Source organism: Ptychodera flava, chromosome 7 (assembly GCF_041260155.1).
Source record: "Ptychodera flava strain L36383 chromosome 7, AS_Pfla_20210202, whole genome shotgun sequence".
NCBI lineage: Eukaryota > Metazoa > Hemichordata > Enteropneusta > Ptychoderidae > Ptychodera > Ptychodera flava.
The window spans coordinates 33125496-33140456 of NC_091934.1; the positions used below are offsets into that span (position 1 = coordinate 33125496).

General features: G+C 38.3%; 1 protein-coding gene across 1 annotated transcript in view; it reads right to left on the reverse strand.

The window, feature by feature from the left end:
• Positions 1–14961, reverse strand: part of LOC139137325 (intermembrane lipid transfer protein VPS13D-like) — a 126765-nt gene that overhangs the window by 86933 nt on the left and 24871 nt on the right. Inside the window, 14 exon segments of the mRNA XM_070705359.1 lie at positions 207–490; positions 977–1192; positions 2439–2664; positions 3705–3865; positions 5026–5104; positions 5835–6385; positions 7298–7487; positions 8015–8201; positions 8925–9195; positions 9582–9765; positions 10271–12240; positions 12710–12860; positions 13675–13808; positions 14650–14826. Coding sequence (XP_070561460.1) covers positions 207–490; positions 977–1192; positions 2439–2664; positions 3705–3865; positions 5026–5104; positions 5835–6385; positions 7298–7487; positions 8015–8201; positions 8925–9195; positions 9582–9765; positions 10271–12240; positions 12710–12860; positions 13675–13808; positions 14650–14826 — 4781 coding nt within the window.

The following is a 14961-nucleotide window of genomic DNA, read 5'->3' on the forward strand; positions in this document are numbered from 1 at the left end:
AACATTTTATTGGCTTCAGATTTTTATCAAAATTTTAGCAAAAATTAGAAAAATTTGACTGCTGTATATTTTGATATACAGCAGTTTGGCAACAAAAACTGACTTTGGCGCTCAAAGGGTTAATATACTGTTTGCTAGTAGTGGCTACATTCTGCAATATATTCTAAATGTTGGTATTGTCTGAAACTTTTCACATATGCACATACCTCTTCTGGAACTGGGGCTCGCTTTGTGACAATGCCAGAGCTGACATTGACTGGTGAACTACAGCGACTTCCGGATGCTGATCCGGTACTGCTTCCACTCGGACTGACTTCCCTTCTGACGCCGGAAAGCTCCTTGGGACTCAGATCCACGGCAGCTTTGTCTTGTACCAAGTTTGGGAACATGTCCTTCTGATGCTGAGTTGGTTTGGAAGACTTTGGAGTTGTCTTGGTGCTGTCTTTGGGAACATTCAGCGTTACTGGTTGAAAATCATCTTCATCTTCACCTATGTTTGCAACATCAACACACCATTAGATATCTGAACTTATGCGAACTCTGTGAAACTTGTTTTATACTTAATAAATATTTTTGCATCAAATGCCATTAGACTTATGTGAACTCTGTGAAACTTGTTTCATATTAGATATCTGAACTTATGCGAACTCTGTGAAACTTGTTTTATACTTAATAAATATTTTTGCCTGATTTTGAAAATAAAGACGCTTATTAAACGTACAGATGCTAACAAGATGACATTAAACTGGTCCAATAATCATTTCCATTCAAGGTAATACATTACCAGGTCCATGGGACATTTGTGATTTACAAATTTAAGTTGGACCATCCTGAACCACTGATAGTTAGTGGTGGTACCAGGTGTCCAGATTGGGTAAGCGTACTTTCGTATTTTGCTAGTTCAGGATTTAAATCTAAGTTCTCTTATGCTTTCTTCAAATTTAAAACTCTACTTGAATGTTGCTATACATCATACCTTCTTTATCTTCCTTGTTTCCAAGGAAATCTTTGAGTGCCAACAGCCAATCAAAGATACCCATTACTCTCATGTTGTTCAGCAGAACGGTAAATCTTGAGAAGTCTGACGTTGATCTGTAGTGCAATTCCATCTGCAGGGACTGTGGATTGCTCTTGTGTTTGGTTGGACAAAGGATTTCAAGGAAGACATTGGGTTTGGAGTCTTCAGTCATATCTGGAAAATACAAGGGAATATATTGTGTCTCAAGTGACGGATCTTTCAGCCAAGCATGAGAGTGAACTTGTCACTGCAATAAACCTCTCAAAGAAGTATGTTTGAATCTGAATTATGAATAGTGACAAAAACGTAATTAACTGATCGTAACTTTAATACTTTCATGATTGCATGCCATGTAGATATTTTCAGTCGCATGCCATATTAAAAACCTTTCAAGTTGAGGGCAGTATTCTTACACTCAGAACTCTACAAAGCTTTATGTATGGATGGATGAAATGCTTTCCACTGAATATTTTCATATTTATTTGATAACTGAAAATTTAGGATAATAGCTAGCAACTTAATAACATGACGAAATATTTGTGAATATTGGAAACTTCTTATTAATGTATTCATTTTGTCAATAAAGCATTACGGTAGATGCAATCATCTGTTTTTGTTGCTCAGTTAATGAAGAGTTAAGTAGTCTGAGTCAGCTTGGTAATCTAAAAGTCAAGTTCAAATAATTAACCCTTTGAGCACCAACGTCAATTTTTGTCACCTTTGTAAAATGAAACTCAAATAATTTCTTTCACAATTTCTCAGAAATTATGATAAAAAACAAGCCAATATGATATCATGTCAATTTAGTCCAAATCGATTACAAAAATTACAGAAAATTATATAAAAATTTATAAAATGTTGCACTAAAATTTTGGAGGGAAAACTATGGCACTCAAAGGGTTAAAGGTACTCTAGTATGCACCTCAGAGACAAATATTCAGACTCTAAAACTTTACAAGATTTTTTTTGATCTGTCACTTGTGGGGGTTCATTTTGAAGTCATGTAAATAAAGTTTTCATTGGCTTAATTTTTTTTGAAACTAAAAAATTTAATTTTTCCTCATACAGAACAGGGATGGCGGCCATTTTGAATATCAAGTTCCAGTAAACGTTATGTTATTTGTTTCTTTAGTACCAAATCTTGCACAGTGACTCTTGATCTTCATTCTTGATTTTGAAAGGGCATGATTTAAAGTTCTCTTGAAGAAAGTTTGAGTCTTTTAATTCTGAGGTATGTACCACCTTAAAGAAGGAATATCAAGAAGGTCTGAAGACAGGCATATTTGTGTATGTAAATCTTATTATCGTGAGTACCAATATTATCTTTTCATAGCTTTGTAAACTTAACAACGGTCAGTGTTACAGTTAATTACAGGGAAAGACACTTAGGAAACTTGTAACTCTGATAAAAGCTACCCACCTCGGAAACGGGTGTCATGGGCCACGATAGCATGCGACACCAAGTCCACTGTCTTGGAGGAATCGGAGAAGTTCTCGAATGAAAACTTGGATTTGATGAAGTCTATCTTCGCTAGGGATGCTTCCGGAATGTTGGGTTGTTCATGGGATATCAGGAACTCCAGACTCACATTGTCCAACTCTATCGTCATGGAAATATTGGGCCACACTGTGCCACTTAAAATTGTCTGAAATTAAAAAAAATGAGTCTTTTAATCCTCTTCTCCCAAGTTGTATTCATTTCTGAATCTATGGTTTGTTTATGGAGCCTGGTAGAAAGACGATTAAACTGAACTGAGAATATGTATAATACGTTAAAACTTGAAATTTCATTTAAAGCTGTTCACAACAATTAAAAATTTCTTTAATAATTTCACCCTGATTGCCTGTTAGCAGACCCATAATCAACACTGATAACAGTGGGTTTGGGTGGGGAATGGGTTAAAGCTATTAAAGATGATTGACATTTTCCATCTACAACAGTCAGGTATCTGTCACAATAAGTTGTTCAATTATGGCCACTGATTGTGGTGCATTCACACAACAAAGATGGACATGTCCTTTCATTATGTAGACACATCCAATTAAGTACAAAGTCGAACTACATAAAAATTTGACATAATTCTCTTTGAAATACTCCCGAGAAATATTGCTCCTACACTTGAACTTTGACTTTCTTTCTGCAGTACGAACTGACTTTATTTCTTTTTAGTCGCTCACAAATTTAAAAGTATTAGTTTTTTAATAGCTGTGGGTGATTTTCCTACAGCCTGAAAGATCTATTCATAAATCACTTTCTATTTATGGTGAGTCTACTTTTCTTTATGATTAAAGCAATACCGAAATGTACCCCTCCTGGCCCAAAAGCAAAGCAAACTTTGTACAACATAATGTTTGAGGCAAAGCCAAGAACACTGTGGAGTGCAAAAAGCTTGCTTCAGTCTATTATGGGCTGTCAGGGGGTACATTATTGGTGTATTTTAGTTTTGGCAATGCCAGTGAATTGGTAGATGTAGATGTAAAAACAACTGGAATCATAATTCTTCAATTCTGGATAATCGGATACAGTATGAGTAATAATCTGGGGGATGACGTCACAAAATTCACTGATATTGACAAAGCTGTAATATAAAAAATAGTTCATACTATCAAGAGTTTGAACAGCATTGAGTTGATTATTATACCATCTGAATTGTGTATTGATGCATCAGTGCATTAAAGGGTCTACCTGTCCAACTGGCTCCTGACTGTAAGACGTTACTGGTTTCTCAAACTCTTCCAGTGGTTCTCCGAGATTCTTGTCCAGAAATCCACGGATCAGATTATACTGCATGATATCCATGGAACAGTGAACGGATGACAGCATTCCATTGATGCTAAAATTTGGCACTGCAAAACATGGACACATGGGAATTACAGCTCTACTTATTAACTTGCTGAAAATTCAATATCAATTCTTCTCATTTCTTATGATTAGCACGCATACTGTACACATAATGCCTCTTGGCTAATTACATTTAGTTTGAAACTCACTTCATATTCATGTCACTCATGTGATGCACACAAATCCTGGCCAATACTAAAAGTACCATAGAGAACTGACTAACAATTATTTCCCATATTTTGCATCACATTTAGTTTCCTCTCATGGCTACAGCTTGTGGTTTTCTTAATTTAAGGTAGAACGCACCTCGGGGACAGACATTCGGACTCTCAAACTTTTACAGTTATCTTCTGATATACCACATGTGGGGGTTCATTTTAAAGCTCTTGGTGAAAGAAAACTTTTCACCGGCTTAGTTTTTTGAAATTCGAAATTTTTTATTTTTCGCCATAGAGTTAACACAGGGATGGCGGCCATTTTGAATTTCTAATATCAGTAAATCTTGGGTTATTTGTTTCTCTAGTACCAAAATATGCACGGTGACCCCCTATTTTTATTCTTGATTTTGAAAGAGAATGATTGAAAGATTCCTTGAGGAAAGTTAGAGCAAAAGTTTAAGTCTTTCACTTTCGAGGTGCATTTTACCTTAAGGCAATATGCACCTTGAAAGTGAAAGACTTTAACTTTTGCTCAAACTTTCCTCAATGAAACTTTCGACAATTCTCTTACCAAGTCAAGAATAAAAATCAGGGGTCACCGTGCAAACATTGATACTAGAGAGACAAATTACTTGAAATTTCCCAATATTTGAAATTCAAAATGGCCACCATTCCTGTGTTAACTCTATGGGGGAAAAATAAATTTTCACTTTTTGAAAAACTAAGACGGTGAAAACTTTTCTTTCATCACGGGCTTCAAAATGAGCCCCCACAAGTGGTAGGTCAAAAGAGAATTGATTAAATTTGAAAGCCCGAATTTCTGTCCCCGAGGCGCATTCTACTTTAAATGAGCAGGTTGGCAATCACATACAGCTTTGCTTTATTGTATTCCAATCATTCAGCACAACTTCAATATATTTATGACAATGAAAACGATGACAGCAAAGTTAAATAGTGACTAGATTCTGTTACTACACAAATCTCTTATAATTTTAAAAGTGACTTACCGATGCGACTATAGTCAGCATTTAAGTTTCTTTCAACTTGTAGTTTGAGAATGCATTTCTCTTTCAGCAGTTTTCCACCCTGAAATACAGAAGGTCACTTTTAAAACAAATTGCTTGTATAATTACTTAATTTTCACCGGTTTTCTCACTTGATAGGTACACAGTCGAAGGCAAAGTTCAAATCCTTGACAAATTAAACAAAACGTATTTCTAATGACATAATATTCTTCATTACTTGGCAAGACTTTCAGAAATTTTGCTTCTATGACTAGCAAAGTTGGTACCTCATCAGTATCAATTTTAAGACCCAAAGAAAGAAAATTGCATATCCCGAGATCAAACCAAAAGCTGCAGGGGTAAACACAAGTATAAGCAACAAAGCTTGTCCCTTGTTTTGCAGGCAGCAATCAATGTCGCACACCGTATGCACAAAACTTACAATCGCCATTCGCTCTCCTGACAAAAAAAAATGTCAAATGAGGGTCACTTTGTAACTTTAACCCTTTTCCTGCCAGACAGTAATAACTGTATCACTTCCCCATCAGCTAAGTCAGTAAAAAGCGGTATTGAGCCAAAACATGACGTATTTTCACCCACTTGGCTTGGTATGTTGTAGCATCTTTTGTCCAAAAAAAATCAACTTTACAGTATTGTTTTCAACAGCCTTCAAATGTACAGTATTATGTTAAAATACATCACATGGAATATGTTGTGTTTCATAATTTTAACCATCTTGACCTGGTGGTGAAATATGGACTTGGCAGGAAAAGGGTTAAATGATGTGAAAGACAGCTGCCATGGAAACTCACCTTTCTCTGAACAATGCATGATGGGAAAACCATGACCGACTGCTGGACTTCCTTTGTTCTCTCCTTGGCTTCTGTCCTCTCCGCGGAATACAGATCCATATCTTCCAAATCAATGTGCATCACATCCAGAAGGCATCGGTGAGCCAGCGGACTCGGCGTGCCTTCTGAAGCACTGGAACTCACGTGCCACATACGGAAAGACGAATCCGTGGCTGAGGATGACGGGTCGGTTGTTGACAGGGAATGATATGGTATTTGGCTGCTTGACGACTGAGAACTGGATGAAGTCTGGACAGGCACTCCTGGTGAGGATAATGGTTCCTGAGTGTTTGAATCAGATCGTGTTTGGCTAGCTGTCTTAACTGCAGTCATATCTGTTACTGTAATATCCTGGCTTAGTCCACTCTCTGACTGTACGGATGTCGGTGACGGTTTGGGCTCTCCCAGTGTACCAAACGGACCTTCTTTCATTGTGTACACCACTCCCTCTGCAGACGACTCTCTTTTCTGATCAAAGCATTGCGCGCTGGAAGGAATTTCTGTAGGTACATCTGTGAAATAACCAAGGAAGAGTTTCAATTTTATCACACCAGAAAATATGATAATTGTTTTAGTTGTCCTCTGTGACACTGGATTTCTTTGTAGTCTTATGTGAATTTTCACTTAACTCAGAAAAAAGTCTTTCCAAGCACACTGTATAATCTGCACAGCATTAGTAAAATATCAGTTTTCATGTGAAAGATATTCCCTTCCTTGTTATTCTGACTAGTAACTCTTGACTGGGCAGTCAGCTCAACAGCACTATACAGAATGTTTCATAGATTTATTTTCCACCTCTTCTGAACGACAACATTTTCATATGAAACACCTCAACGGAGTGTCCTTCAACCTGTTCACCCCCAATTCCCAGTAAACAGGTCCACAGTCACCATCAATAACAATGGGTTTGGGCTAAACCATGATTGTGAAAGGGTTGACCGATAAGATTTCCCAATTCAATCTGGTGATTTCTTGAAATTTTCTTGAGTCAACTCTATACTAATACTTGTACAGTGGAACATTATATATTATAGCCAAAACAAGGACAGTATGTGCCCAAGGTTGGGTGTCCATTTGCTCGACGTTAGGAGACTATGTTTTTACCACATGCTGTTCTTGAATAGTTTTCACTTCAAGAACGATTTATATATTTAAATTACTGTTATGAGGTTTATCGATTTTTTATGCATAATCTTGTAAAAACTATTTCCTATTTGAAGTAAGAAACTTGATTATTTCAGTCCTTGAAGTGACAAATGATAACTATATGACCTGCTATGTCATCAACAAGTTAACATTGAATCCTATGGAACACGGGACATTCGATATATGAGGCATGTCATAATTTCTTTAGTCAGTGAGTAACTCTAGCGTCAATGTAACATCCAATTGGTTTAGAGAGCAAAAAAAATCAGTGTACACACCAATATCTTTAAGAATGACTGATTTAGTTCCCGGTTGTCCAGCATAGAGAAATTCATTTTTGACTGTCAGGTTACCAAGGTTGACAACTAACACTTCTGATGAGGATGAATTCTTTGGGAACAAGATGACAGGTGATGCGGCCTCTATGTCCAGAATTATTCTTGAAGCCGTCTTCCGAGAGTCTTTCATCTAAAGGAAAAAAATTGAAATCAAAGTTTTTGAATAAAAGAGGTGGTAATGGAGCATGTTACACATTAATGGGGTAGTAAAACTTTGTTTGTCAATTGTCAGTACATTTTGTAACTGACGGTGTCTATTTTGGAATCACCATTACAACCTTTAACTTTTAAGCCTAACTTGATCTGGATATAGACTCCTCAACACTGGAATCAAGACTTCGAGTGGACTTCTGTACCAATAAAACCACATGTAAAAATGTACATAGTACTACATGTGTATCTGGTATCCTGTGGACATGTTTATCAGCATGTATTTGTTTCAACACGACTTCTTCAGTATCGGTTTTCCACAGAACACTGCAGTAGTTAGACTCCTGTAAGACTCTTTAAAAACAACCAATACTTGCCACTGTTCCACACCACTGAGTGTTTTGTCCAGCGATGACACATTTACTGATTTAATAAAGCCTATGATATCCTGTCAGTGATCATAACACATTCCAGTGATATTCATGAGTTACATGAAAGCAAACTTACCTCTACATCTTTGCCTTTACTGATGGCCATCGTACTGCCCATGTGGTTATGCAGGTTGTTGAAATGTTCAAAGAAGGCAACGATTTCGCTCTGAAATCTGTGAGTGTGCACGTAACGCACTGACGACATTCTCAGCTTCACCTTCACGTCACATTCTCTGGCCAAGTAAATATCATCTTGCCCATACCTGTGTATTTAAAACATGGGGAAGTCAATTCCAAATTTGCTTTTTATCCAAATTCGTATAAACTATATTTATCATTTTAAGATGGACCGAGGAGCAACAAAGGCTGTTCTGAAAGCAGTCTCTTGCATATTCATGACTGGTTGGTTTTAAAATCAGCATATCTGGTCAGGGGAACTATTCATTACACAATTTTGTACAACCTTATCATTCCATGGCAAAGTTTGACTTCTATACCGGTACAGTGAGGAGGGGGGAGGGGGTGTTATGTGTGGATACAGAGTTACTTCAAAATCAGAATCAAAATATCTTGTGGAAGGTTGTATGCACCTTGCAATTGAAAGACTTTTCCTGTAACTTTCCTTGAGGAAATTTACACCATTTCCCTGTCCAAATCAAGAATCCTGGGTCACTATGCGTAATTTGGTACTCAGGAAACACATTATCCAATATTTCCTTACACTAGAAATTCAAAATGATGGCTGCCACCCTTGTGTTAACTCTATACAGAAAATAAGCCCGTGAAAACTTTATTTATTCCATGAGCTTCAAAATGAACTCCCACAAGAGGCAGACCAAAAACATGTTGTAAAAGTTTGAGAGTCTGAACATCTGGCCCTGTGAACATCTGCCCCTGAAGTGCAGTCTACTATGATTTGGAGGTCACAATACACAAATCAGACAGATAAAATTATATCACTAAAACAACATGAAGAACAGACTCACTTGAAGATATCAAATCCTAAAGCTTCCTCCCCAGTGGTTATAAATCTCTCCCTGTACAGCTTTCCATGTGGAGTCAAATCAGTCAGTGAGACGTGTCCCAGACTCCCTGCGATACTGGTGTTACCATCCACTAATTCCAGATGTGCCGACAGCTTGCCGACGCTGGCTCTGGCTAGTTCATAGTTTGCTTTGTTGAGCAACAGAGTCAGAGACTGTACTTTGATGTCAAATTCTGAATTCTTTTCCTCTTCCTCAGGTGCAGGACCAAGAACTATTGTATGGTTTGACAAATATGAAAATAATTCAATTCACCTTGTTCTCGAAATTTTCGTGGTACCGGTATGACAAATTAGTCATGCATACCGAACAATTGTAAGTCTGACCTACAAGCAACTCGTGATATTTTGATTAATCAAATTTGAATAGCAGATTTTCATTTCATTCAAATAAATGGACATACTTTTCTGCTGTTAAATTGTATTTTAAAACTAAAGAGTAGTCTAACCTAAAGCAAAATGCAGCTTGGTTCTACACAAATGCTAAAATGGAAAAAACAATAAACCTGTTCACTTTCAAAGAAGTAAATCCAACCGAATAATTTTTGTCAGAAAAACTTTTCAACTGGATGGTGTGAAGTCAACATTCACTACAACTTACATGGCTTGATGATTTCAACACTGCTGTCGCTAGAGGGCGCTCTTGCTGAAGACACACTGTCAACCGGTGTCGTGGTTTTGCCTTTTGGAGTGCCAATGTTGAGGAAAGTCAACAATACCACCCATGTCTGTAAGTTGACGGTGGTCTCCAGAGAATTGAAATCCACATCCACAAGTCGGTTGATCTTAAAGTTTGTAGAAAAAGAAGAAAGCTGTTACCCTGCTCAGAAAGGGCGTTGTCCACTTACAGACAGTTCATCATATCGCCTTCTATCTGCATGTCGTGGATTCACACATGTTCTTCCATTCCATAACACTAGATTTACGTCATTCTGGTGTTACAAGCGATATCATGTTGGTTCTTGATTGAAATTTAAATAATTTTTTATTTTTTTATTTATTTAAACTGTATTTAAAGAGGGTAAACATCCTTAACAGGAAATAATTGTTTCCACATGTCCCTGAAGTACATTAAAGTTAATAATTCCATGGAATCTATGAAAAGGAAGATCTAACAGTAAGACCTTTCATCCCTGTGCAATTTAGTATTTGAAGTCGAATTATTACTGTGGTGGAAAGTTATGAATATCAAATGGTTACTGCTTAAAAGAGTGTCAACTATGAGACAGCATAAAAGCCTCACAATAAAACATGTGTTTTCTAATTCCTTAGTTCACACTTCATACTTACCCCTCTGTAAGTTGTGTGGAATTCTGGGCTTTTCCGATCCACCAGCAGAACGTTGATGTGTACCAATGCATTGTGGGAAGACTCCTCAGTCAGGTCTTCCCTTGATTCCCTCACTGACGGGGGTGGTGTGGCTGGGTATGCGTCAGAGTCTCGGTTACTGTAAGTGGCCGACCTTGACCTTGGTGGTCCGTGCAGCGATGTCACTTTTCTGGTCTTGTGGTCGGGTTTTGACAGCAGGCTTGTTGGGAGGGACGACGCCGTGACGGGCAACCGTGTTGATGATACCTTTATCGGGCATGATGTCGAGAGATATGTATGGGATTCAAGAGGGGAAGGTTGGGATTGCTGGGCTGTGGAGACCATCAAAAATCGATGTTTTGAATCTTCGTGCTGAAGAAGATCTTCCATGATCAGGGATCCAAGGGCCACCTGGATGGAAGTAGTGTGAGGAGTGGCTTTCTCCATGTTGACTTGGAAATCTTTGAAGGCAAGCTCTACAAAACCCTGGTTGCCATCGCCGAAGTCATCGTGCAGGGTGACGTCAAGCACGGGTAGTGAGAAATCAGCTTGTATTTTCACCCGTGCATCTTGGGAAGGGCTCGGAAGGCCGTCGCTGCTTGGGGTGATGTCTTCCTCCTCAAACCTGACAGTTTTGCGGTCAGGGTCAAGGTCTTCAGATTGGAGAGACGACAAGCTTGGTGTCGCGGAAACAGGATTGATTGAAGCATCATCCCTGGCCAGGACAGTTCCTTCAACTGTGCCATCAAACGTCAAATTATCAAGCGTCTGGAGCACTTGCTCATACACACGTTTTGCCAGGACAACTTTGAGTGGGGTCACCACCTTGCCCGTGACCTTCAGGACATTTTGTGGCGGTTCATGCTCTTGCTCTTCGAAGTGTATATTTGTGGCTTCATCGTGGCTCAAGTTTTGCATGTCGGCCGGGATCTGATCAATTGTCAACTCAATGGTGGTGTTGTGCAGAATTGAATCCCCACACCTTGTAGTCATCATGTGCCACAGGAAATCCGAAGTGTGTTTCAGACCTACTGAATGCATCCATCGGTTGATGTAATCGTCGTTGATGGAGAAGACGTTGATGTTTCTGATCTCAACGTACATCCTCTCAATCTGTTCATTCAGAAACGCATCGCTTTCCGTACCCGTCCTCTGACCTGTATTATGGAGGTAGATTTTTCCGAGATGACCGACGAGGAGCTCAGAGCTGGTTGAAGTCCTGGGAAACGCGACCACTGGCGTCTGCATGACAATGTCAAGTTTCAGTTTGTTTTGAGTTGCATAATCGTCAACCGCGATCTCCCCGCCTTCCAAGCTCTCACTTAAAGACAGGGTGCTTTTCCGTATCGGAGAGTCAAGCACCGTAGCAAAGCCTGCAGGTCCAAGAGACGTCGTGAGGTAATCCTTCTTGGTGACAATCCCCTTGGCAACCTCAGTTGCCGCTTGCTTGATTGATGTTGCCAGTGACGATGTGTACATTTTGAAATCATTCGCGCAGGTCGACAACTCGGCGATAAACCTAGGAGAGTGGATATAGCACAGAGATGCCATGCGTAGTTTCAATTCTGTACCAGATGTCTCAGTAGATCGCGGGGACATCGAGGGAGTCCTCATGTCAGAGTCCATAAAGAACCCGGACTTGAATGTTGATTCCAACGGAGAGTTCGGCAGACTGGATGTCCTTGGTTTGTGAAATGACACGTAGAAGGCCTTGTTGGCCGAGTTGATGTCCACTTCTGTGGTACCGAACATTTCAGGCTCGAATGCAGTCCTGTACATTTCCTCAGGAACGTAATCCTGTTCTATGGTGCTCAGAAATGCATTGGGCTGATCAGGTTGCTGTAACTCGGGGTCGTGACCCACGCTGAACACTTTACTGTGACGACTGCCCTCTGGAGTAAGGTCAACAACTTGCAAACCACCAAGATGGCCCTCTACGCTGATCTCAGCTCCTGATGTTTGAAAGAAAAGACTCTATGACAGTGACATGACTTCATTAACTTTTATTTGTCACTGAATGTAAAATTGGCAATAGCAAGAGTCCACAAGTTGACCCTTTGAGTGCCAAAGTTGATTTTTATTGCATTTATACAATACAACACCAACAATTTCTTTCAGATCTAGACAATTTTTTTCAGATTTTTCCCAAAATTTTGGTCAAAAAGTGCAGCCTATAACAATTTATGTCTATTTGGTCCAAAATCATGGAAAAAATTACAGAAAAATTCATAAAATGTTGCCCTGATATTTTTTGGGGAAAAATTACAGTGCTCAAAGGATTAAAGTTACCATACGAGTAATTACAACCTTTCTCATGGATTAGTCAGATGAAAATGTAAAAACATGAAGCACCACATACTGGTGATTGGTGTTGCTACTTCAATTGTCACAGTTTTTGATACAATAGATTTTTATTCTCACCTAGGGATGCCTGGATATGGGCACCAGTCATCGTTGCCGTGCCGACTTTCCTGGCCTCCACTTTGCCATTCTTGCGAACTCCTCTCAGAAGCAGAACATTGAGCCGATGAAAGTCAGCTGTGACTTCAGTCCTCACTGTCTCTGATGCAATCTGCAATTGTGTAATAAATTGACTTTGGAAAGTTTGTATAATTTAAGTATAGTCCTGCCTTCTGTTCTATTTGATCTTGCTTAGGGGGTCAGTTTAGCGCCCTCTATGGACACCTCTCCACCTCAGCGTCTCTGTTTCTTCCGGCATTTTTGAGTCTGTTAGTTCACTTCCCACCTCTCCCTTCTACTTAGTTTACCATTTTTTACATGTATTAGGTGTTTTTTTATGCTATTTTCTTCTGGCTTTTACCATTTTATTGTTCTTTGCATGGTGTAGTGCTGTGATCCTTGTTAACAGTTTGTGGTTATAATAAAGCACTGCCTTTACGGCCAAACTTTTTTGTTTTTGCTATTATACTGTAAATAGATTTGATGAATTGATATCATATGAGACATTTTTTAATGCTCAGATTGTCACTGTGTACATTGTATACAGCGTTAGTTTTATAGAGTGGAAGGGAACTGTACACTGAATAGCTCTGACTCTGTTTTTGATGGATGTGTGACATAATACATGTTCTTGTTTGAGAACATTAGCACTAATTCGAAATGTAAAAAAAAATGTTCTCCTAAAAGTCTATACACAATATTTGGTCTTTAACATACAAAGTGATGAAGCAATATCAATTTTACACTTGGGATACACATTATCCGGAAATTATTTCAAAAAGATAAATTTAGTACACATTTAAAATTTAGTGAAATGGTACTGAGACACGGTCCGTGACTGACAATATCAAAAGATGTAATATATTTTCAAAATGGAATTACAAACATTCTATAGCCAAGATTTGCACATCAAATATCTTACAAACCTTGTTGATCTGGTCTGTTGATATGCTAAGATTGGTTTCTCTGTGTCTTGTTGCCATGGTTTTCTTCTTACTCTTGTTACTAGGTGACACTCTTTGAATGAATCCCAGCAACTCGACAATTGTCTCTTGATTTGCTGTACATAAAACAAAATTGACATGCATAAATACACATATAACTATTGCAAGATGGCAAAGATAAGTAAATTTGCCTATCCCTAGGTCATAGACTTGTATGGATAAACATGTTGATAGGTAGCAGTCTTGCACTTATATATATGTTGTTAAGTGGTAGATTTGCATAGATATATATATGTTGCTAAGTAGCAGACTTGCATGGCCATACATGCTGTTAAATGGTAGACTTTCATAGACATAGATTTTGCTAAGTAGCAGACTTGCTATATATATATATATATATATATATATATATATATATATATATATATATATATATATATATATATATATATATGTGTGTGTGTGTGTGTGTGTGTGTGTGTGTGTGGTGTGTGTGTGTGTGTATTGTTAAGTGGCCAACTTGCATTTATATATATGTTGCGAAGCAGCAGACATGCATGGATATAAATGTTGTTAAGTTGCTGACTTGCTTTTAATAATAGACTTTTGTTCAGTACTGGACTTGCACAGATATGAACATCATTAGGCAGTAGTATAACACAAACATACATTTTTGCTAAATTGCAAAATTGCACTGATACAAGGGTTGTTGAGTGTCAGACTTGTACAAATGTAAATCATTGAATATAAATACAGTATGAATATACATATTTCTGAGTAACATCTATGTTGCTTAGAAGTAGACTTGCATGGAAAGCACGGGTATATGTATGTATGTTTCTAGATTGTAGACTTGTATGATGTACATGTATGTGTTGTTAACGGCATTCTCCCATCAAAATAGATATTGTTTTACACAGCCAACAGGATGTTTGAAATGGCAAAATCCATCCTCACCTGTAATATCAAGGTTATTGAACTGCAACGATGCAATCTGCAGAGTTTCATTTTCTGCTCTTCCCATGGTAGGACAGTTTGGACTGATGGTCTCAAATTCAATACTTATCAACGCTTCAGAGTCCACGGACTCTACACTGAACTGTCTTGGAGGTCCCTTGGGTCCAGTACCAGAATCTGCAATCATAGATGTAGTATATGACATTTGATATTCAGTGAACAAAGAATAAGTGATAAGGGTGAAGATGTTAAACAAGTTGAAACTGTGTTTGTTTACTTGTTGACTACACCCCTTTCAGTTTATGTTGTCAC